General features: G+C 28.1%; 3 protein-coding genes and 1 long non-coding RNA gene across 4 annotated transcripts in view; 2 read left to right on the top strand and 2 right to left on the bottom strand.

Moving 5' to 3' along the window:
* The window catches only part of LOC135929064 (uncharacterized), a 38664-nt gene extending 21459 nt beyond the window's left edge, over positions 1 to 17205 (bottom strand). The window contains exons 1-2 of the mRNA XM_065465552.1: positions 17107 to 17205; positions 5647 to 5915 (exon numbers count right to left, since the gene is read on the bottom strand). Of these exons, the coding sequence (XP_065321624.1) occupies positions 5647 to 5788 (142 nt within the window). The 5' untranslated portion in view covers positions 5789 to 5915; positions 17107 to 17205. The remainder of the gene's footprint in view (positions 1 to 5646; positions 5916 to 17106) is intronic.
* On the top strand, positions 13252 to 16374 carry LOC135927985 (solute carrier family 25 member 36-like). The gene is made up of 7 exons (XM_065464282.1): positions 13252 to 13390; positions 13432 to 13656; positions 13698 to 13775; positions 13816 to 13916; positions 13960 to 14026; positions 14181 to 14473; positions 15907 to 16374. The coding sequence occupies exons 1-7, from the start codon at positions 13353 to 13355 to the stop codon at positions 16266 to 16268; spliced, it is 1164 nt and encodes a 387-aa protein (XP_065320354.1). The 5' UTR covers positions 13252 to 13352; the 3' UTR covers positions 16269 to 16374.
* Positions 17206 to 17227: 22 nt separating the features above from the next.
* On the bottom strand, positions 17228 to 18003 carry LOC135929063 (uncharacterized). Its single transcript, XR_010572471.1, has 3 exons — positions 17979 to 18003; positions 17648 to 17739; positions 17228 to 17418 (listed from the first exon to the last, which is right to left on the bottom strand). It is a non-coding gene; the product is annotated as an uncharacterized LOC135929063 (long non-coding RNA).
* Positions 18004 to 19543: 1540 nt separating this feature from the next.
* On the top strand, positions 19544 to 25755 carry LOC135928428 (uncharacterized). Its single transcript, XM_065464888.1, has 4 exons — positions 19544 to 19660; positions 19702 to 19876; positions 20558 to 20641; positions 25405 to 25755. Exons 1-4 carry the CDS (start codon positions 19602 to 19604, stop codon positions 25732 to 25734), a joined length of 648 nt encoding a protein of 215 aa, XP_065320960.1. The 5' UTR covers positions 19544 to 19601; the 3' UTR covers positions 25735 to 25755.
* The last annotated feature ends 53 nt before the right edge of the window (positions 25756 to 25808 follow it).

The following is a 25808-nucleotide window of genomic DNA, read 5'->3' as shown; positions in this document are numbered from 1 at the left end:
ATAATAAATTTTTATAATTTCCAAATATTTGGAAATATCATAAGATCGCATCTTTCCCAATAATATCCACTAACTTAACCTCCTTTCGCAAGCTTGCATTATCCTTCTTTAAGAATTTAGGATCTCACATCCGCAAGCATACTGGCAATCTGCAAGAAGGCTTCTTTCTTAGACAGAGACTGGCTATAGCTGTCTCAAAGTTTCAATGGCAGTCTTCTCTCCATAGATCATCGCTAGATTCACTATTTCTTCCTTATTCTTATCATTTTACACTATATTTGACCTTTATATTCTTCAGAGGCCTGCAGAGGTACCACTTGCACGGCCTGGCCAGGATTTTCTTTTCAAAATATTTTTCGGCCAGGGCCCAGCCCGGCTTTTATTAAAAATATATTTTCAGGCCCGGCCTGGATTTTTTTAAAAATATATTATATTTATTTTTGGTTTTTGTAACTAATAATGGCCATTGCAAATATTTGATTTTAAAACCGTTAGCCGGCCCGGCCAGGCCTGGGTATATTTAAAAAAAAATTAAAATACAGCGCGGTCCGTATACCCGCGCCGGGTTTAGGGTCGGGTCTGCAGGCCTCTGATATTATTTAATTCGGAATTTATTTATTTTTTTCGTATATAAATTTTGTGCTGACTTATATTGATAGAAAGATTATTAATAATGAATATGATTTGTAATAAATTTATATTTGTTATATATATATATATTTTTACGAATATTTTTGGCATTCATGCAAATTTATTATCCTCTTGATTGTCATATTAATCGATTCTAATGATGAATCATATTACATTTCTGCTTAACCCCTTGTTCGGGTTCTCATGATGCGAAAGGTATTTTATTATATACCATATTTTTTTCATTAGGTCAGTGCTGATCAAGCTCAAAAAATAGGTCATTGATGAGGTGGAAGAATAGGATGTTATATTTGTTTTTGCGTCATAGACAAAGGTCAGCCAAGCCTGTCTAGATCCGAAACCGAGTAAATTTTCCCCTAAAAGATTGTCGGCTGCTTTCAGAATCATGTTTAGAAATTAAATAGCTACTTATTTGGTCGATCAGTCAAACTGAACAGGACTTCGGTTTATTATAATTTTATCTTTATCCTCTTCTTTCTTCTCTTTCTCTTCTTTCTTTCTTTCTTTCTTTCTTTCTTTCTTTCTTTCTTTCTTTCTTTCTTTCTTTCTTTCTTTCTTTCTTTCTTTCTTTCTTTCTTATTTGATCATGATATATTTAAAATCTGAAATGCTTCTATTATATTTGAAACCCATTAAATAATGGTTTTTTTTCTTCAAGAGTCATATTATTTAGAACATCTGTAATAAAATCATCAACCAAATTTTTTCATACGGCCTATCTTTTCTAATGTTATTAAACGACTCGATTTGAGCCAATTGTTCAAAAATGGCTAACTCAATATTTTCTAGAAAGAAAAATATCGCCCTAACCCTCGGTATTCAGGCTAATTGATGGCGAAATCGTTGTGCCACCTATAGGAAAAATATCCAGGCTTGGGTAATATTTTTCTGGATAAAATATTGAGTTAACCGTTTTTGATGAGCCGTTTTAACAACACTGATCGTTTACTAAAGGACCCATAGAATATTTTTTTTTAATAATGATAAATTCTAATTTATTCATTGCTGATTAATATAAAATCAATTAGATATGAATTGCATATTTTTGTTAAATTAATCGAATTGCCAAACATGGAGAACCTAAGCCTAAATACCCCTTCAGTTAAATCATATTTCGGATAAATTTATCTAAATTTGGTTGGTGGAGTAAAAAAAAAAATATATATATATATGATTCCAAGTCACTTCATTTGACCAACTTTTTTAGCTCAGTCGGGCTTAGCCAAGGAACTAAATTCAAGCATTTAACTTTACTAACTACAATTTTTTTTTTTAAATTAAATTTATAATGTATAATAATTAATTATTAATATAATCATTTTATAATTCATATATTTCTGGCGAAATCGTAAAATAAATTGAAATTGAAGAGAAGAGAAGAGAAGAGAAGAGAAGAGAAGAGAAGAGAAGAGAAGAGTGAGCTAGACACAGACAATGAATTATAAAAAGGGGGGGGGGGGAGAGAACGGAATATGACTCTTTATTCGAATTTCCTGCCCTTCTAAAAAAATGATTTATTTTAAAAAAAATTATATTTGCTCTATTCCTGTAAAAAAAAATAATATAATATAAAGGACAAGAAGTCTATCATTGAATACGATCCCCAATGATTTTTTTTATCTAAAATCTTAAAAATTTTTGAGCCTAGGGAACCTAAGGAATAAAGTGAAATAAAAATCTGAAAGATGGCCCTGATTTTCAACCTCAGCTGTCATAATCGGGATAATATTTTTGGTTAGAGGAGAACTTGAGAACCGTTGAAATCGTAAATGATAGCTCTTCTTCTAAACCAAGAAGTCAGGAACAGACAGCGATAAGTGAACGGGTTTAGGAAGGTTTGGATAGTTAGACAAACCTTCGAGATTTTCACAAATTGATTTGTGAAGACTGAACCTTCCTTTAGAAAAGAGACAATCTAGGGCCACTTCTACCTTATAGAGCTGAACTCTTTCCCATGCCCTATACTTTTATGAGGCTATGTCGCGGCCTAATCTTCTCTTATCCCCCTCAGCTCTTTATCTCATATCATTAGCCTAAGATTGGCGTTTGAAACAGTTTATAGTCATTCATGGCCCGAGTTTTCCCCCAAATATTTGGGAATGACAATGTCTTCAATGAAGAGGTTCATTACCAACCAATTTTTTAAAGTTAAACCAGTAGAGGATTAAATAAAGTCACATTGAGTCGTGGAGGTAAGAGATGGAAAGCATACATATTTTTCCTCTATAGATCATAGCCATTTCAAATGGACTATCTAATCCTTACACCAGCTTACAAATAATCGCCTAGCATTTCGTATTGAAGACGGGAGACAAATATTGCAGATAAAAATCCTGAAATCCATATTTCCCAACCTCATAGGATGGCAGGCTAGCAAAGATACCAAAACGGGAGGGAGAAATCTCAAGCCTCTTTGTTTTAGTTGTAAGTTTGGCTACGGCCCAATAAACTCGTAGAAGTGAATATTAAGGATAACTATTAGGAAGTTTTGAATGTTAACATCCAGAGAGGAAAGGAAGGAAAGGTTTAAAAAAGAAAGATGAGAACCTAAACAATATGTAAAATTTTGGAAGCTATAGCAATTTCTTTATCAAATACAATTAATGTTGCTTTCCTTAGGCTAGTTAATATTGGAATAGTGAGATCAATTCCCGATCAATAACTTTAAAACCTATTGAAATTATGTTGTTAGGGAATCCTTTTAAAAATTCATGTTTTGTCCATATTCATTATAAGACCTATAGCTTTTAAATCTTTTCCTATGAAATCTATAGCTTCCAAACACATTAGCACGTGGATCGGATAAAGTTCCTTTGTCTCCAGGTACTAAAAGTTGAGGTCCAAATCAAGTCTAGACCAAATATTAGAATAAATTTCATGAATATCTAGGTAAAAGATTATGGGAACCTAATGGATATCACCTTATTGACTGTTCTCCTCCGAATTCATAGCCTAAAAAAAACTTAGAAGGATCTGACCAAAGCAAGAATTTATATAATTGTAATAGTCAGGAAATCTTTTAAAGAATTTTGAGGTAAAGAGAGGTCTATAGAAATAGAAGCATACTAAATTTGGAGGAGGATTTTCGATATAAATCCGAGTTAAATTCACTACCTCCCCCCACCCTGACCCCAACTTTACTGTTTACCTACAGAAGAAGGGGAACCAACAGCTACAGACCTCACCACTATCTCGCTTCGATAATGCGATGAGCCGTCCCCCAAAGAAAATGGGAGCTCTCTCAACCAGAAGGTTTTCACACTAATTATTTTATTACAAAATAGGGTTCGATTGTTTACAAAAGTGCGCAAGTAGAATTATTAAGGGTAGGTGGAGTTCCTCACTAAACCTTCAACTGTTTTATTGTAATAATAAAGGAAAGGGGAGAAGTGGATGCGGGAACCTTGGGAAATATTCGTCCAAAGGGAGACCTGAGGTTCTTGTTATATAAGGTATAGGAAGGGATATTTTGTTAGATGTGGCCAGTTTCAGGGCCTCTATTACATCTCCAAGATTGATCATTTTGGGGATAAGTTTAAATTTTTTAAATTGCTCATCAGTAGGGAATAATTAAAAAAAGTATTCTCAAACTAGGGTAAAACTATTTTAAAAGCGTTTTTGATCCTCTCCTTAGTGTGGTGCAAATGAATTATGAAGCAAACCTTTGTCAGCTTTAGTAACTAAAAAAATGGGAAAATTAAGAAAGTTCGGCGAAATTGAGGTGGGAGAATTAAATTTTCCAGATAACCCATTATCTCAGATGACTTGCCAATATTAGAGCAATATTTAATAGTGGAGGTTTCTTTGCTAACTTAAAACTTAAAAGTTATTTCAATCAAATGAATCCTTGGATAAGTCATAATTATATGAGATTTCTATAGGTACTGAAATTGGAGTCGGAATATTGTCTTTAATAAAAATATTATTAGTGAGAAGTAGTTTTTCCTAAGGCTGGGCCAAGAAACCCTTAGATAATCATTATGGATAATGAAACCATCATAGTTAATTCTGTGAGCCCTAGTTTCAATCAAATCAAACCCATAAGATCATTATATACAAAATTATTTCAGCTTAAAATAACTAAAAATAAAAATATATTTATTAGTAAATCTATACTATACCAATTTTTCGATTATATTATTACAAAAATGTTTCTTCTATTTATTTACACAACCCGTTTGTATATCATTAAAAATTTTTAAAAATATATATATTTTATTGCAATATAATATAATAAATTCGACTATGTCATTATTATTTATTTTCTTAGAGTTTATTATGAGTTTGTTGAAAAATAGAAGATTTTGAGTGAATAATTTTTTTTTCAAATAGAATTATATTTCATAACCCTGGACCCTTATTATATGCCTTGATCCATTATAAACCCTTAAAATCTATTTATTAGTGTATAAATTATAAAATTGCTTATTATTATTATAGATCATTTTTTAAGTTTGTCTCGCCCCAACCCATTCTGCCCCATCCCCATACCCCTGGATTGACAATTACCCATGAAGTTAAATTTAAAAAAAGATTAATTCCTAAAACCGAATAATTTTTAGACCAAAAATAAACGAAAAGGGGAAAAAAAATATTTTAAATTGACTCCGCCCCTTTCCGCATCCGAAAATTTTAACCAATCACTTTTTACGATTTATGTCCTTTTTTTCCAATCTAGGGCGTGGCGTCCCTAAAATTGGGATACAAAATAAAAAAAAATTAAATCTAGAAAAAAAATTTAAAATTTGACGCGAAACGCGAAATCGAATATATTTTTGTTGTAGAGAAAAAAAATAAAAGTTCTATTTTAAATACAAAATTCTGGACCCAGCTGAGAGTTTGGAACAGTGTGAGAACATAGAAAAAATCGGCTAATAGACATTTTTTTTTGAAAATGGCGGGGACAAAACAATTAAAAAAAAAATTTTTCAGGGCCCAGAACTCTTCTTCTTTTTTAAGCATTTAGAATCGGTATAATAAAATTTATTATTATACCAAAAGCTTCGACGCACGATTTAGTTAAATTATAAATGGTGGTGGATTTGATCCCAATTCCATTGGAAAGATACTTGGCTTCCTCTTCATAAATAATGTTGGACGGTTCAGAGACTGCGCGGCATTCTGACATCGTACTCATTTACATGAAATATCCTAAATCGGTTGCTACCATCAAGTGAATATGTTGGAATATCGAAGTTTATAGTACAATATTGGCCTTTTCTGCTTTCCTTTATCATGTCTCAATTATAAATGAATAATGATTCCTATGTATTTAATTTTTTGATAATTTAAAATTTTAATAAATTTAATTTTTAAATAATTATTATTTTCATTTTTAAATTTTAAATTTTAAATTTTTTTAAAAAAAATATATATAATATGAATTAAAAGGTTTAAATTTTATTTTATATAAAATCAAGAGTTCCCAAGTTTTCGTTAATCAAATCGACACATAATAATAAAATTATTATTCAAAATTAAATACAAACTATTCCAAAAGTGCATAGTTTTTGTTATATTTTAAAATTTATTTTATAAATATCAAAAAAAAATTAATTTTTTTTTTTTTATTAAAATAAATCTTTTTTTTCAGAATATGTTTTTTTTATTTTTTTAACGAACCATTATCGATTTATCGATTTAAACTTAATTTTTTTTGGACAAACATGAAATAGGTCTTCATTGTGGCTCTATCCTTATTTCGATTTAATATCACTTCCGCCATATCCAAAGACGCCCATGCTGTCCGCCCATTAATTTATCCTGTATCTAGATATAAAAATGTGGTATCTGTATCTAGATAGATTTTTGATTAATCTGTATCTATATATTATTTTAGACGATGTATCTGTATCTAGATCCATTTAAAAAGTATCTTTTAACAACTCTGGAAAAAACGATTGATGCCAAAAAATTTCTAAGGTTTCTTTATTTTTATGGATAAAGGTGGAATGATAATTTCTGAAGTCAGCATAACAACAACTCTACTACGAAGAGGGTATCTATGAACAAGATCATCTTTAAAATTAGTTGGAGGTAAAAAGTTATCGTTATCTTTCCCTTCTCTTTCTAAAATAACATTAGCGGAAGGGGAATGGTTGTAAATGAAAGTGAAGGAGGAATAGGAGGGTGTGGTAATTTAAATTCATTTTTTTTGGTCAAGTTTGATTCGGTAGTGAGATAATATAATCATTTTCTTGGGAGGGAGGGGGCGTGTAGAAGTATCTACGCGTAAGTAACTATTACGGCAAAAGTTATAAATAAATGTAACGATCGAAAATATCGAAATTAAATTTTGTTTCAATTACCTCTCATTGAATATAATATCTAAAAAAAAATTTAATAAATATATGCAATTAATATATCATCTTGTATAGAAATGTCTCAGAGTAAATTAGAAATTATTTATTATGTAATTTTAAATATATGATAATTTTTACATATTAATTTTCTCTTCATTAAAAAAATATATATAATACTTGAAATGAATTATTAAAGGAAATACAATGGTGTACACTAATGAATAACCGATGATAAAATAGGCAATAATTAACTTATAGTGTACCATTTTCATTTACATTAAAAGTATAACAATTTTAAAATTATAATATTATTTAAAATAATCTTTAAAAAACAGTCTTTAATTTGGTCTTAACCCATTGGACCGTTTTAAAGGACCGATTTTCCAGGACAGGGAGGGCCAAAACCCACCTCCTTGCGCATCCGGAGAGCTTTTCCCATTCTCTCAGCGATAATTTAAAAAAAAAATGATTTTCTTAATTAAAAATGTGTCCTGTCCTTTCTATGTTTTTTGACTTTGTCCATTTACGTTATAAAATACATGCTACGATTTTTTATAATTTTTTATAATTTTTTAATAACTAAAAAAAAAATTAAATAATTGTTGTGGTTTAGTTAAGCAAGTCATAATTTAAATTCAATCTTTACGGAGAAGAAGTGAATTTAATAAAGGATGGCACTAAGGTATTTGCTTCTTATTGCAAAGCAATCAAATCAAATCGTTTATAATTTATAATTTACAATTTAACATTGACATTAATTATATAATGTAAAAAATTAATCATTTTATCCATACTCGCCTTATATTTTTTTTACAATTTTATCAAATAATATATTGATATCATATACATAAAATCAGTATCTAATAAAAGTTAAATTATATTTTAAAAAAACCCAAAGACAAAATTTAAAGTGAGGAATTAAGAAATTGTACTATTTTGTCTAGATTGAATCTCGTAATGATTCTAGGCTTTATCCATCATAGTAAAATAAATTTTTTTTAAAATCATAAATATAACCACAAAATCAAAGGCTATTCTATTGAAAATTAATATAGCACATTTTAAACTAGCTAAAATTAATCTATACGCAATTCTTTCCTTTATTAAAATTTAGGTATAATATATATTATCTAGTATACATAATATCTATTAATCTTTTTTTTTAAAAAAATTTGTTGATTTTAAACAATTTTTTTAAACGAAATAAAAATAATCTAATTCTATTCACCTGTCCTTTATATACTATCATAATTTGTATCGAATTACTAAGAAATTCATTTTAAATTTCATTTTGATTTTATCAACGAATTTTCTACAAGCTTCTTATCATCATTATAAACAATTCTTTTTATTCGGGTCAAATTTTGTTCAAAGTGAGAAAAAGTTGTTTAAAGTTAACCAAAAAATAAAGCGTTTATATATATCGGATAATCAGAACCGATATTCCTATTTTCGAGAGAACCCGGTTTTACCCGATATCTTTTAAAAACCGATCCGCTCTTTTTGTAAACATATTTTAAAAAATAAAATGACGTAATAAACTTTATTTTATTTTTTGGAAACACCAATTTTTATATTAAAAATATTTTTTTAATTTTGAGGTTATCATTTTTTATTAAATGCATTTTGTCTTCTTTAGATAAATTTATTCATAAAAATATATAATGGAAATAAACCTTCTTCAGGGGATGATGGTCTTTATCCCCGAACACTGATAATAATATTTATAAAGTAGGAAAGACAAGGAAAGATCACCATGATATTTAAAAGAAGCAATCCTAACACAATTCTTATTGGATATAAAATAATATTATGGGGAATTATTTTTTAGCTCTTTTTAAGGTACTAAAAGCATGTCTGAATCAAGAAAGTTGCAAAAATATATATTGAAACAAAGATCATCATGGCCTTGATGTTTTGATCAGCGAGGGCTCAGGCCCGTAGTAAAAAATAGGTCCGGACCAAAGGTTTTAATTTTATTTATAAAGATCTAGGTCTGCCTCAAAAATATTTAGAATGAACATGGTATGGGCCGTGGACAGGCCTATGAAGGTCTCCGATTCAAAGAGCTTTGTCCCCTAAATTTAGATGATAGATAAAATTGAATTGGGAAAAGAAGCAAGAATATAGGAAAATACTTTTGCATCGATAACTAATATACATTTATGAATACTGATTTATGCCTTCGCATTCTGAGAAGCGAAATTCAAATCTGAGACTACTTGTCATGAGTGATAGGTATGGCGATATACCATAATAATACTTCTCTTTTCTTTTGGCTGGAATTCTTATGTTTTGGAGATGGAGACCGTGTGAATTTATTCTTTTATTATGAATTAAGATGAATAGTTATATATACAATCGAATTAAATAAGGGCAAAATAATCTGCCAAATATTTTATGCCAATTTTTATTCAATTTAAATAAAAATTTCATTTAAAAGTGTTTATTTTTTTTGGTGAAATAGAAAGATGTTTTTGTTTTTTTATGCATTAAGTATATGACTAAATAGGTTTGGGTTGGGTTCTTAAATGAGAGAGTGGTGATTGGACACGAATATCGGTGACCATCCGATTCCGATAAAATGTATCTCCCTATCCCCTCTGTATGAAAATTTTATGTTTGAAACTTCAATAGGCATAAAAACCAAAATTTATGGTTATGAGAGGGAGTGAAAATAGCTCACGACTAATCGGCTTATTTCTCGGTCCTATAATATTTCGACCCAAGAACGCTGGATATTCGATTTCGGCTCGATCGCAGGAAGAATTCAAAGCTTTCGCGGGACAACTCATATCAGTACAAAATATGAAATAGCATTGAAGGACAAATGGTGAGTTTGCTGAAAATGGGAATATTTGAGGAATCCTCAGGAAATTTGATTTATTAAAGGCCATATTAAAAATATCATTTTTTTTCCTTATAAATGCATCGTCATTGTTACGGAAAAATCTAATTTCATTTAGGGTAGCATATCGTCGGTCTAGAATTGGAGAACTCCACTCGATATTTTTCAAAATTTTTGAGTTAGAAGTGGATAATAACTTATTTATTTCCAATATATATATATATATATAAATAAAAATTAGATTTTTAAAAAAAATATTAATTTTTGCCAAAAGTTATTGTCAAAATTGATTATTTTAAACTTTAATGTTATTTTTCTCATTTTAAACATTTGCGCAAGTGGAGCGCTACAATTCTAGACCGACGATATAGGTCACGATTTATGGCGGAAATACAATTATAAAGTTTATGTAATTCGAGCACAAAATATTATAAAGGTACTAACTAGAGTTGTTAAACGGGTAAGTCAAAATTTTAACCAGAAAACAAAAGCCTAAGCATTAAGATCTCGATAATAGATGTCTAAACTCCTTTTGCCATCTATGGGCGAAATCTTCAGGATTATAAGTAATATTTTTTGTAGATAAAATATTGAGTTAAGTTAGCTATATTACGGCTCTCAAAAATATTACAAAGTTCATTTAGATTATGAAAGTTTCACTCCACATTTTTGAAGAGGAAGAAGAAGGAAAAAAAGTAAGAGATTAGTGTTATAAAAAATAAATGAGCCTATTAGATGATTTAAATTTATTTTAAAATATAAAAGAAGACAGAAGTTAAAATAGGCAAAAAATTTCCCAAAAATTGATATTAAAATCAAAAGATTTCAACAAAAAAAACGCTTTAAAACTAGTTTATTTTATAAAGTTTGAATTCGTTCCTTTTAGGAATTTGTTAAAAGGTTCTATCTACGGTGCATTAAAATTATTTATTTGTTTTTAACAAAAAAGACATAAATATTCTTGCTTTTAATTCTAATTTTTACCAAAAAAATTTTGACGATCATTTCGTAACACTTTGTTCACTTGAATTAAGAGATACAATTTAGCTAATAATTATAAATACAACGTTTAGCTAATAAATCTTGCATCGAATTTATATTGTACAAAATATTATACATGATAATAATATTTTAACATTTTTTTTAACTAAAAATACAAAATCTAAAATAAGTTTTTCTTTTTTTTAAAATAGATATTACGTCTCCTGCCTAAGCATGATCTGGGCTCAGGGATGACTAAAATACATGCAAAAAAAAGTGGAGTGAGAATTGAAGGACCATTCTAGCTGAAGGACTGTTCTGAAATGTTCTTAAATCCACTTAACCAGAAATCGATAAAGAAAAATAATTAACATCAATATTCAAGTGTGCTTGTAAATGCTGAATTTTCTCAATAAATAGCAATTAAAAAATTGATATCCATTAAAGTTTAGTTTATCAAAAAACATGACTAGGAGTTTGAAAAAAATAAGTAGGGATATGAATATGAGCAGAGTTGTTATAAGATACTTTTTCAAATGGTTCTAAGATACATCGTCTATCATTAAAGCTCACCCCGTTTATCTGTAAACACTTCTTCTACCAGGACACTTGACTGCAGAGTGATTGTTATATTTAAAGAAAAGCAACTTAATATTTGTATAATTTTAAAATATTAAAATCCCGATACTCCATTCTAAAAAAAATTATTCAAAATTTTTTTGTCAAAAACTTATATCAATATTTACATCATTTAAGGGGTAGCCCAAAAAAATCTAATATTTAATTAATTCCTTATTTTAGAAATATTGATATAAAAATATGATTTATATATTTTTTTTTAAATTAATATAAATAACAATAAATTATAAATACAAATATACGTAAAAAAAATTGACTTTCGTTTTTGAAATGAAATGAACTCGGAAATATTATTAAATTGATTTAATTCAAATATTATTATTTTTAATGCAAATGAAAGTAAAATAAAATTATAAAAATGTATTTTAAAAAAAAGTTTCTAAAAATAGCTACAAATATGAATAAAATATTCTAGATATATATAGCAGATTTTTGTATCTAGATACTTTAAAACTCTGAATATGAGTGAAGCGACAGCAAAGGCGAAGAGTGTAACAAAAACAAAAAGTATCAGCCCATTCACTCTAGGACTTTTTATGTAAATCAAAATTTATTTAAAAATCTACAAAGTTGAAATAATTTTCAGATAATTCCAATTTAAAAACTTATATATATTAGGGGCTAGTAAGTTGAATAATTTTTATATATTAAAAAAAGTAAATATATAAATTTTTAGTGGAAATTGTCAATAAAGCTTTCACCAGATAATTTGCTTCGGAAAAACTCAATGCCTGGGAATGCAATACGTACAAACAATCTCTGATTTAATAAGATGCCATTATAACTTCTGCTTATATAATTCTTAGATTAAAATTTATATTAAAATATAGAAACACTATAGGATATTAACATTTTGCGCAGTATATTTTCAAATTAAATTTCTTCCAACAAACATGCTCAATTGACACAAGTAGAATGTCTCCTGATTATTGTCTGAATAAAGTTAGCTTGCAACTAATTTTTTTAATTTTCCTGAATGTGCCTTCACCATTAGTAAAAAGATAATGTGAAAATATATTTATATATAATGTTAATGTAAAGATTTGTATATGCGGAGTATGCATATCATGGCATCGTATCAACAGATATCAAAATTTGCGTAGCTGGAGAAGCCTTCCCCCCTTTGAAAATAAATCCGCCTGTTTATCATTTTAAGCTAATAAACATTTCCCCCACCCCCTAATCCTAAATATATATATACAATATGTACTATAACCAAGAATTTGAAAAAAAGTTATTAAAAGCTAAAAATTTTAATAATGATTATAATTCAAACTTGTAGAAAAAATCTTTTTTATATGAAATAAAGATTTTAAAAGGATAATTCTATTTATAAAAATCGAACATAACAAAAGGTCTATAAAAAAGTTAAGGTTGAAAATCCCATTTAATAATGCCCCTACACCGTAGAAAAATCCTACCTACTATGGTTTAATAAAAAAATTACAAAAATATTATATTTTTGAGACCTTATGGAAGCTTTGTCCCTAGGAGGCCCTACTTTAGTCCTTAGAACTCCAAATTAATATTTATAAAGGTTATTTATGACTTGTAATACTAGTCATGGCACCCTTAATTTGATAGAAAAGCTCCTAGGAAATTCTTTGTAAATCCCCTCCCTCTAAATATCTGGTTATACCCTTGTTATAATTGAAACTTAATATAGAAACCATAAGGTATTGTAATTATATTTTGTAATTGTATGTTTATATTGATATATTTTTAATAAAATCTCAAAAATTAATATTATATTAATAGTTAATTCTTAGAAGAGTATGAATTGGCCTAACGTAATTTATTAGCATTAATAATAATGCACCCTCCCATCCACCCCCTACCGAAATTCCTGTTACGGATCTAGACGTTATATATCATTAAGCACCTATCTTTTTAAAAAAATTCAAAGTAGGCTAGGAGGTTGAAATGTATTAATGGTCTCAGATTCGGCAGTACATCTAATAGCAGGGGGGTAATGTTTTAACATGATTTTATTAACTATAATTATATTAGATTAGCAGGCACTGTGGCTACTGTTTTGACATGTCCTTTAGAAGTTTTGAAAACTAGGTTGCAGTCATCTGCTTATCAAACACCATTTGAACAGCAATATAAATATATGTTATCATCTAATCAAGATCCGAATTTTTACAAAGTATCTAGTCAATCACAAAATGCAAAATTCGCAATTAATAATAATATATTAAAACAAAAATCCAAAATATATTTTTTACTGAGGTATACAATATCTTATTATTAGTACATCTATTTATCAAAAGGCATACATTTCAAACAGAAGGCTTAAGAGGGTTATTTAAAGGATTAGTTCCAAATTTAATTGGTGTTGCTCCTGCTAGGTATATTTATTTGCCTATTCTTCTTACATTTAATTATTAGATCAATATATTTTTGTGCCTATTCAAATGGCAAAAAATATTTTAATAAAAAGTTAAAACCTGATAGTCCTACTGTCTATATATTATCTGCTTCATTAGCAGGTAATTTTATATAAGTATTATATTTTTGAAATTTTCAATAAAGGTTTTGTCACATCAACATTAACAAATCCAATATGGTTTATCAAAACTCGACTCCAGCTTGATCAAAGGTAATAGGAATAAATTTGAAAGCTTAATATAATTAATTGATTATTGTAAATAATTTTATACTAATTTTCATATTATTTATTAAATATCTTTATAATGAATTAAATTAACATTTAACCCTTATTATAAAACAAAAAAATATTTTTCTATAACAAGTACATATCAAGAAATTAAATTGTCAGCCTTGCAATGCATTAAACAAACTTACAGGACTGATGGTATAAGAGGATTTTATAAAGGTGTAACCGCTTCTTATTATGGCATATCCGAGACTGCTATTAATTTTCTCATTTACGAATCCATTAAAAAACAAATTTTATCCCAAGATGATCATCTACAATTGCCTAACCAACCTAAAAAGGATATAAATTCAACCATACGTTTTCTGCAATTAATGCTTTGTGCTGGTGTGGCAAAAACATTTGCTGCCACTATAGCCTATCCTCATGGTACACTCTTTATAAAATATAGTTATAAAAAAGATTATTTGAAATATTATGCAATATTAATTTTTATCTGTTACAGACAGGGTTGTAAGGTCTCCCCCCACAATGGGAGACTTCCACAATTTTTTAGCCAACATGCTGAAATCTCCAATTTTAAAATTTCTCCCACATTATTTTAATTTATAAATTATTATTTTTTTCCTTTTTAGCTTTCACTTTTTGTGGTGGTAAGCTCCTTCACTTATCTATTATATTACTCATGCTATCTATTTTTATCCTTGTATTTCTGATCGATTTCATATGTATCGATCATCGGTGTATCATTTTCGAGGCCAAAGTATCTTGATCTCCCACCGGTGTGTATAAAATCAGTATCGATCAGATATCCCACCTGAGTATTCCCAACACGGAGTTATCAAATCGAGAGATATCCCAATCCTAATCTCCCATATATTTGTATTTCTGATTGATTTCATTTGTATCGATCACCGGTATATCACTATCGAGGCCAAAGTATCTTGATCTCCCCTACCGGTGTATCAAATCAATATCGACCAGATATCCCACCTGAGTATTCCTCACACAGAATTATCAAATCGACAGATATCCCAATCCTGATCTCCCACTGGTATCAATCCCGATGGATCTCCCACCGGAGTATCGTTATCAAGTCCATTGTAACTTGGTAGACATTGAGCTTGAACGGCCCCAAGGTCACCATCATCCTAGCGCTAGCCAAGAAATCGTTATCATCTGACCCACGAGTTCAGCTGGCCGTCTTTTTTGGTTTATTGGACAAGTATCCTAGCACCCGACTGTCCAAGCCTGTCGGTAACCGGGGTGGCATTTCTCAGCTCAGAAATTAATCATATCATAAGCCATACATCATCGAAGAAAACCCCGAAAATTTTTAGCTCCTTACCAGGATTGAACCTGCGTCCTTCTGTTTCCAAGCATACATCTAACCCATTAGGCCACCCAGGCGAATTTTTAATTTATAAATAATAATGAGAAATAGTTGGAAAATAAAGATCCTTTGTTTTTTATATAAAATTAACATATTTTTATAAATAAAGATGTAATTAAAAGAAGGAGAATTAAAAACTAAGAATAAAATATTATAAAACGGTACTGATTTTGTTAAGTATGATAAAATAAAAAAAATAGGAATAAATGGGGGAGGCCAAATTAAAATTTTCATTAACTCAGTAACCCATAAAAAAAATTGACCAAATTTTGGCCTGGCAATCCTGATTTCAGACCCCAAGTTTTATACATAATATATATCAAAATACAATTTATTCATATAATTATCCTATGATACATAATATAAATAGAGTTAGTAAACGATTTCGAACTAAAAGAAATCATAATTTTATATATCAATTTAAATATTTTTAATATTATTTTTCTATTTACAAATATATATATTACAGAAGTTGCCCGAACTAGACTACGTGAAGGCAAAGACAAGTACAGAACATTTTGGAAAACCTTGATTGTGATAGCAAGGGAAGAAAAATACAAGGGTCTTTATCGTGGTCTCTTAACTCATCTTATCCGACAAATACCTAACACTGCCATAACATTGGCTACTTACGAAACTTTAGCATATTTTATGACTCGCAAAATACACGACAATAAAGCACATAAAATACCTAAACAAGAGATATTATATCAAAAAAATACTTTGCCTATACCTGACATTGCAATTCATACAAGCAAAACTGCTAGTAAACAGCAGAGTTCTGATCTAATCGATATTGATCAAAAAATGAATGTATTAATTGAAGACTAAAAATATTTTCTTTTTTATAATAATATGTTTTGTTCCATATTGCGTGAATTATGAGATATTTCTTTATACAGCAATCGAGAATATTATTATTAAGTACATTTATATATATTTTTAGATTTAACAAATTTATTGTCATGGTATTTTTTTAAATACTCGCTCTTTATTTTAAAAGTATATAGAATTAATCAAGTGATAATATTATAAAAAAAATTTTTAATTTTTACAACATTCGAAAATATTATTAATAAACGTAAATTGAAAATTCTAGTTCAACTATACATTTGTTTTATGTTTGAATATTGGCATAAATAAGGAGGCCCACTGCAAATTTTGCGATTCTTCTACACCTCCCCCCCCCCTTCTTTCTGCAAAAAATGTTTTAATGAAAACTCATAGCATAATAATAAAGAATATTAGACTTCCCAGGACATTTCCCATCTTAACACAAATTTTTTTTAAACCATTTACTTGTAGAAAATATAAAAAAATTAGGAAATGACAAGGATAATATTATTGAGGTAACTAGAGATTGAAGGATATGCTAACTTATTTTATCAGCTTTATAATGAATATTAACAGTATTTTATTTTCAAAGCTACTTGCTACTTTATAATTTAAGAAATTTTAATTCTTTTTTAAAATAAATCATTGGTTGAAAATCGTAGTTTCCATATGCATTTTTTTTTAAACATTACAGGTTAATACTTTTAAAATTTACCTTTCATATTTTTAATAATATATAGAATTTATTTATCATTGATTTAATTTAACTAATATATATCAAAATATTATAAAAATTTAGGAACAAATAAAATATATAGAGAATCAATTATATGACTTGGGTTCTGAAGAAGAAATCATATTTATTTTTAAAGTTCTTTATTTGCTTATTTTTTTTTGAGTTCATTTGACGAGGTTGTAATTTAGTAGCTTAATAATTTTAAGTGTTGCTTGGGGAAAATGCCCACTGATGAACAAAAAACATTTAGGATAGTATTCCCGCAATTTGCTAATATTAGTGGACTGATATTTTGTCTGATAGGAATAAGGAGCCACAAATATATTAGATTTAATGTAGCGATGTTAGTGTCGATCCAAATTATTTTCAGTTTTGTCCGTGGCGTTTTTAAAGTCGAGATGGGACATAGTGCTAAATTTATATATCACATTAATAAAATCAGTCATTTGAATATATGATTTGATTTTTATATTTTGTATTAAATGGATATACTACATAACTTAACATCTATTATAATTTCGCTTATATCATCGGTTAGAACTATCTCATCATTTAAAATATTTCGCTTATTTACACGTTTATAGGGAAAAAATTATTAATTTTATCTCTAACGTAATGAAATAAACTATTTATAAGTTACGTGTAACTTTCCTAACCCATCTTCTATCTCAATACGGGATAAATGGAAACGTCTCTAGGCAACTAATGGAGGTTTAAAGTGTTCCCTGTAATCTGGAATAAAATAAAATCCTAGATGGGTTGTAAAAATCAACGAAAGCGGGTTAAATTTTTCTCCATTACCTTTTGTTGTGATATTCAAATTTATATTTTTTATAATTCACAACTTTTATTATATTCAAATTTAAGTGCTTAATTATGAATTTTTGTTATTCACAGGCAGTAGAATTTTTATATAGATAATTTTATTATACAAATTAGATGTGTATATGCGAGATAATTGAAGAGTTTACTTGAATGCTCACTCCTTGAGTTGATCTACTAACTACGTATGTTGCATATAAAGAACGAGAGGGGAAAAAGTGCAAGAATGATTAGTATCAAATACAAAGTGTAAGTTATTTTCTGCGGTTGACTATGGTAACGTAGGGATTGATGCCCTTGGAATAAAAAAGTTAGACAAATTCATTGATGTAAATAGATTTAATGATCGTATATTGACTATAAATGATTTAGGCGAATATTGAATGTTATCTTAACACATGCCCCCCCCCTCCAATTATATGGAGCTGATAAAGACAGTGATGTTTTTTAGTTTGATTAAATAAATCTCTCCATTCTTTATTAACCCATATTATTAACATATGAATAGTAAAAACCTTCGCATTTATTTAATAATTCTTAGTTAACCGTTTTGCATTTATGCATTAATATTTAATATTGTTCTAGCATTATTTACCATATTAAATTTATAAAATAATAACAAAGTATTCTTATGTTTTGCACACTTTTAGCTATGGCTACAAAAAATCATGACCACTCGAATTTAATTAAACTCTATATAAACCATTGGTAAAAACAAAGAGTGCGAGTATCGGTTTTTGCCGACCGCGATACTAAGTATTTTTTTCAATAAAATTTATGAGTTAAAATCCGCCTAAATGCCCCCCTCTCTCTATTTATCCTGGCTACCCTTATGAAAGAAATGTTCATCAGATGTAATATTAGAGCTAGACCAAGAAAACTCTATTATCATTAACTTAGAAGATTCTAACCCCCTCCCCCCCCCCCGCCCACCCCCAACTAAGTACTTTTCAATTCCGATACTTTGATTATACTTAATGCCCAAAATTTAAATATTATCGGTTCCCATTAACATTGATTAAAAACGCTTCTCACTAATTATACATAATCATTCCAACCAAAATATTCTTTACTCCCTGACTACTTAGAAGTTTCCCGAAACTTTAAAAATTTTATGAATGTAGATGGTACACCCCAAGTAATGTAGGCCATAGAGACAGGAATTTGTTGTGGGGGAGGGGGGTCTATTAGTTAGTTCGATAAATTTTATCGGAAGGTTAAATATTTTTAAGAATAATTTAATTGAAATGCTTTTTTAATTAAAATTTTTAACTATGGTTAATATATTTAAGAAATATAATTTATTTACTTGTACTTATTTATTTTTAAATTTTATATAAATGGTGAAGGGAGTGTAGGGAAACATTTCTAGAAATTATATTTTTGAAGCATTTGGCTTCTATATCATAAAAACTGTAAAGGGGGATCCAACATACTGACTATGGACCGATTAACTTGTCGATCATATCTTGAGTGAGGAGGAAAACGTTGCAATTTTAATAGTTTTCTCGTATTATTAACATTTGTGTAGTAAAATTTAGTCAAAAATATTTAGCATGATTTAAATTGTCAATATCAAAATATAAGAAATTAAATATATCTTTAAACCATATCGATTTAAAGGTTATACCTATATGTCATTGGTTATACCAGAAATATTATAAATATTTCTATTAGAGGTTTTTAAATTTGTTATCCTTGTTAAGTATTATTTAACCATATGCTTTTTAAAACTATAGCGTAAACTCTTTACGTATTGCTTATTGGAAAATATGGATTCAATTCATAAACATTCTGACGAAGCCTCTATTTATAAGGATAGATATGAAAGGTAAATGCCGTTTATTTTATTTTAACTTAATTAAATAATAGACTACTTGAAAATCATCAAAATTTACAAACCTTGAATGGTAAGCTTGAAGAACGTTTACTTGAGGTTGTTACTAGGTCTGAAAAAGATAAAGACGAATACACAAAACATATTGATATTTTATCCCATCAAGTCTATAATCTGTCCACTGCCATATCTGAAATTGAAAAAGAGAATGTAATATACATAGAAATGGATATATAAAATTTTCATTAAAATAAATTTTGATTAATCTTAAAGGATATTTGATTATTAAATGTAATTAAGTAGATCATGTACATTAATTTAACAACTAGTTTTATAAACAATTTTAATGATTAAAAAATAGAGAATATTGTAGCTGTCACTAGATTTGTGCTACACCTTATAAATTGTGGTTTATGGTTAAAAATTATTGAGTTTTGTTTGCATCAGGCTTTGAGTAGGAAATTAAATTAGGAAAATCCTCAACAATAATGTATTATATCTGTTAATATTGGGATCGCAAATTTTTTATTTGTTTAGTTACAGACCCTAGAATTTTTTATATTCAGATCTTTGTTATTTAATTTTTTATACAATATTTTATTGAATAAAGTTTTACAGTTGGTTAATAAAAAAAAATTTAATTTTGAGTTACAAATTTGGCTGGCTATCTTCAAGGAAAAGGAAAGAGTACTTCTCTAAATATTTTTAATGTTTTTAGCTTTTATACACCTTAAATTTTGTTAAAAAGAATTTCATATGACTTTTATATAAATTAATAAATTTAAAAAAGGATATAATCTTTGGCATTATATTTAATAAAATATATTTAAAACTACTAACATTAGTCTATTGTAATTAATTTATTTAAAAAATTCATTCTTTTTTTAACAGGAAAGATATAAAAGAGATTGTAGCATCGCGGTTAACTTATTACATTGCAAACCTAATGGGTATATGGTACCTTCATTAAACTCAGTAAGTTTTATAATATATTGTTATGTTACATTATACAAATGTTGTTAAATTGCACTATTGAACTAAACCCCCAAATACTGTGCTAAGCCAAAAAATGACCTTGATTTGGGCAACCTCAATGGTTTGACATATATGAGTATATGGAATTAAAATTTTGGTAATACCAGAAATGAGTTCTATATACAATTATTCCTTTTTACTCTAAAAAAATTTATAGAATTTTTGTGTGAACTCATCTAACTAAACCATTGGGTTGGTTGCATAGTTGAATTTATTTTTGTGATTCTGGCTCAGGTTATGATGCATTAAAAAAATGTTTTTAACAATGCCACTAATAATACTATTAAAATTTATCAGTATTAAGGTTATAATTTAAAATAGGTAGGGATGAAGGGGGGGGGGGAGTTACGGTAAGCATTACATAATTTTATCATTTTGGGAATATAACAAAGTGTTCTGCCTATTACATTGTATAAATAATTTGATAACCTTTTTTTGGATAGGTTAGAAAATTAACCATTTTAAAAAAACTTTTTGCTGGTTAAATAGTTCCCGTTCTAAATCGCTAAAACAAAAATCGCTAAAAATTGGGAATCTGGCTTATATCTCCTAGAAAATTTTTAAAGTAAATTTGAAATTAATATTAATTGATGCTAGGTATTTAAATTGAGAATTTTAAATAATCGCTAAAATGGAGGAAATATCCAAATTTCCAAAACTGGGATTTTGGATGATATTTCCTCTATTTTAACAATTTTTTTTTTCAATTTAAATACAAGTGTTTACTCCCCTAGCATCTATAATATTAATTTCAAATTTACTTTAAAAATTTTCTAGGAGATATAAGCCAGATTCCCAATTTTTAGCGATTTAGAACCTATCCCATTAAAATTAAATCGGCCACCTGGATACAAATTCTTAAAATTTTTATTCTTTCATTGTTAAATTTATTTTTTTACACTAGATAAATAAAATATTTATATTTATAGGTTAACAGTTAACACTTGCGCATATTGAGCATTGCAAACTCAAATAGTTTGCTTTTTTTTCAATACTCTTTTTATTCATTCATTTTGCACTAGTGTTGTTAAACGAACTTTTGAACCGATTTTTAAAAACGGATAACTTAATATTTTATCCAAAAAAATATTATGTAAGCCTAAAGATTTTGCTCATAGATGGCACATAGGATTGAACATCTATTGGCGAATTCTCTACCCTTAGGCGTACAGCTCAAATCGAGCCGTTTAACACTATTTTGCGCGTTAACCTATGATCAGTTCTTTAAGAACACTATTTTTTTCCGCATGAAAGCTAACAAAACCTTGTTATCCGGATAAGAATGATAAAGAGGAGAATTTTTTTAATTTACATGTAAATTTAATTCAATATTTATATAAAATGTGAGATAAAATTAACTTATCTTTTAAAAATGGAATAATTTAGAAATCAATGAAATAAAAAAAAAAGGCAGACGATAACATAATTTACAAACACCAATTACAATTTTTTTTAACGCTCAGTTTGGGAGCACTATTATATCGATTTTTCTTAGATTTTTTTTTTACAGGGAAATAAATGAAATACGAGATATACCCAAAAGCTTAAATTATTATTTTTGATGTATTTGGATAGCCATTTTTAACACATGATAATTTCATAAAAAATGGTTTCATTCCTATACACAAGAAAAATTAAGTATGATATTTTCTACCCAATCCAATTTTGTATACTTTACCGCAGATTCTCGCTTAACTACGAATGAAGGGTTAATAATAACGCTATGATAAAATTTGAAAAAGATATGTTTGCTATACGATGATAAAAATTTTGAGCTACTATTATAAAAATAGCGAAATTATGTCAATAAGTTTTTTATTGACAATTTTTTTTTTTTAAATGCAGAATATTATTTTTTTATTAAATATTTGTTATAAAGCAGAAGATATATTTTATTGAATATTATCGCTATGAAGAATCAAGTCTTGATTTCGATGGAGTTAAATTACGCAACGACTGAACATTACGCGTTTACTATAAATTTACTGTAAAACCCCATTTATAGTAAACACGTTATATTTAAGCTTTGCCTTTAACGCTATCGAAATCACAGCTGATTCTTCATAGCGTTAATAATTTTGAAATATACGCCGCAATATATGTTTTTAAAATGTTATCATAGCGTTATCATCATATCGCTCCATATTTATAAATTATGTTTATATATTGGCCTAATTTTCTAAATAATGCTGCTTTAAATAACGTACCTTATGATAATTACGCTTTTACTGCAAATTCAGCGTTACCCTGGCAAATAAATATTAAGCAAGGTTAAAAGCAGAACGCACTCAATAAAGAAAATAAAATACATTTAAAGTAGAAACTCTAAATCTATCTCCTATTCTATGGGCAGGTCCGGCCCAATGGGCCGTGCATGTGCCTAGTATATTTCTTAGCGGTCCTTTTGAAAATTTTTTATAATAGGCTTGGGCCAATTGCAAGGGAAATGATTACTTAAATATAAATACACTGAAATAATGTTTATTTTCATTAAATCTTTGGGTATGGACTTGGAATTTTTTTTAAAATATTAAATATGGGCCGAGCCTGGGAGCTAAAATAATTTTTTTTAACTGCAGGTTTAGGCCAGGCCTGATAAAAAATTTTTTGGCACATGAAGGTGTCTGATTCTTGCACACATGTTATCATTCCTATGCAATTACTCCTCATTAACAACCTAATCAAAGTTTTGAAACCCTGGAGTAAAAAAAAAGGTTATGGTTCCTTATTCATAGAATCGCAGCAATGTTCTAAATTATTATAAACTACCATTATAACGTAAACGCTCTCAAAAAAACATAGCAATCGTTTTTTTGGCAAATGACGTAATGCCCTGCATTATATTAAATCAGGGTGTCTAACCACGACACCGAAATAAACCGTTATAACTGTAGAACCTGTTTATGACCATTCTTGAGATCATATTTTTGAATTTATGTCACTTAAATATGCATGTTTTTAAATAATAAAATAAAGAAATTTAACATATTTAACTTAAAATTTTATTTTTTCAAAAATTTAACAAAAATCAAAACTATAAAAACAGGAACGCACTGATATATACTGTCTTAAAAATAACATAATACTAAACCGTTTTAAAATTTGAAACTAATATAACCCGATTGGAACTGAATGGTTAGTTCCTATATTTTAAAATTATTAGTTTTTGAAAGATTTCAAATATTACCCCTCCTTCGAAAATTTTCCTGATATGTGCCAAAAAAATTTCTCCAACAAATCTCCCACCTTACTTTTCCAAATATATTATATACAATATATATAGGTATAAAACATTATTTAAAAAATGGATGCACACTACAATAATCAGCTGATATTTAATAAATTTAGCATTTTCATATAACATCGAAATCAGACATAAAAAATATTACATATATAAATATTTTATTCGAATATTCGTTTCTTGTGGTTGGCACCTGTTTTAAATTAATATAATTTTTAAGAAATGAGTAAATTACAAAATTATAAAGACATCAAGGTTAGAATACAATTCGCACAAATTTATTTAATTTTTTATGCTTGGATTGGTGGATTTACATGTTATGTTTTGGCTATAACTTCATTATAATTTTTATTTAATTGAGAAATAAATGCTTTTATAAGTACTTAATCTAATATGAAATTTTAAAATGGTTTATTATTATAACAGATTTTTTTTACAAGATAAATATCCTTGATTTAAATCAAATTTTTGAATTTTTTTTTTGAAGATCATAAAATTGATGACTTTTTTTTAGAGATCAGGATTTTTTTACGCGTATAAATGACTCAAGATTTAGGTTGCATTCGTAGTTGGATCCAATTCGATTTAACAGCTGATCGATTTTAAAATTTTCATAATGAGATCAATTTTCGCTATCAAAATCAATAATTCTTATATTATTATCATGAATAGAATTAGAAATTAAAAATCAATATTCATATTTAAAAAAAATTGATCTCAACAAATTTTAAAAATCGATCAGCTGTTAAATCGTGTCGGACGGAATCTCACTCTGAATCCGGCCTTACTTATAAAAAATATTTGAAATTTTAGGCAAAATTTGATCAAAAATCTTGTCCGAGAATTCTCGAAAAAATTTTTTTTCCCATAATTTTATTTTAGAAACATTTACAAACTTGTCTTATTATTTTTCCCCCATTCAAATTTTAATGCAGAAATAAGGTTATATTGAATTATTATAACGAAATTTGCCAATCACTGCATATCTATCTATACATGGGTCATTAAGCCCCGCCGATTTAACCTAAATCAGACTGGCCCTAACGGGTTTAGCTGCCATATTTTAATTTTTTTATATATAACCGGGCCGGGCCTAAAAAATTTTCTTAATCTCCATTATTAGCCATAAAAATTAAAAATAAATGTAATATATTTTTAAAAATCCGGGCCCAATCTAAAAATATAAAACCCGAACCAAACCCAAAAAATGGGCCGTTCAATGGTACCTCTTCTGCTCTGATTTTAATGTTTTTTTTAATATATTTTTTTCTAGATCTGGTATGTATATTTAATATTTATAATTAAAAATTTAGCTTATATTGTAATTATTATAATATTAAATTTGATGATAAAGATCTTAAGACACAAAAAAAGCTCCTCCTTATAACCTTTTTAATCAATCCACATTTAATGGCATTGTATCCTACTGCATATATTTAAAAAAAATTAACCTTTTTTTTAGCTGCCTCAAACAGCTCGGCATCAAAATCTAGACCCTTCTACTCTTTCAGTCACGAATTTTGATAAAAATACCCACACGAATTCCAGTTGTAACGCCAACAGGAAACATCCTAGATTGTTCATTCCTTCCACTTTCCTGCCCACTGCCGCGATGTATTTACCGTCAGAAATCAGCAATGGCGACTCTAGCGACAACCACGAACAATTAAACAATCATACTTTATCATCCGCTCAACCCATTAATTCCGCTTCACTCAAAGGCCTAAATACAGATCCTCCTCTAAAGAGAAACACGTTTACCAGTAATGGATTGATGAGCTTCAATTATTGATTATCAATACCCAATGTATTACCCCCCTTTTCCAAATATAAAATGATTTATTAATAGAAAACGCATGGCGCTAA

Source organism: Gordionus sp. m RMFG-2023, chromosome 4 (assembly GCF_954871325.1).
Source record: "Gordionus sp. m RMFG-2023 chromosome 4, tfGorSpeb1-WG-v2, whole genome shotgun sequence".
Taxonomy (NCBI): domain Eukaryota; kingdom Metazoa; phylum Nematomorpha; class Gordioida; order Chordodea; family Parachordodidae; genus Gordionus; species Gordionus sp. m RMFG-2023.
The sequence above is the reverse complement of the archived record's forward strand: the minus strand, read 5'-3'. Positions and strand labels throughout refer to the sequence as shown.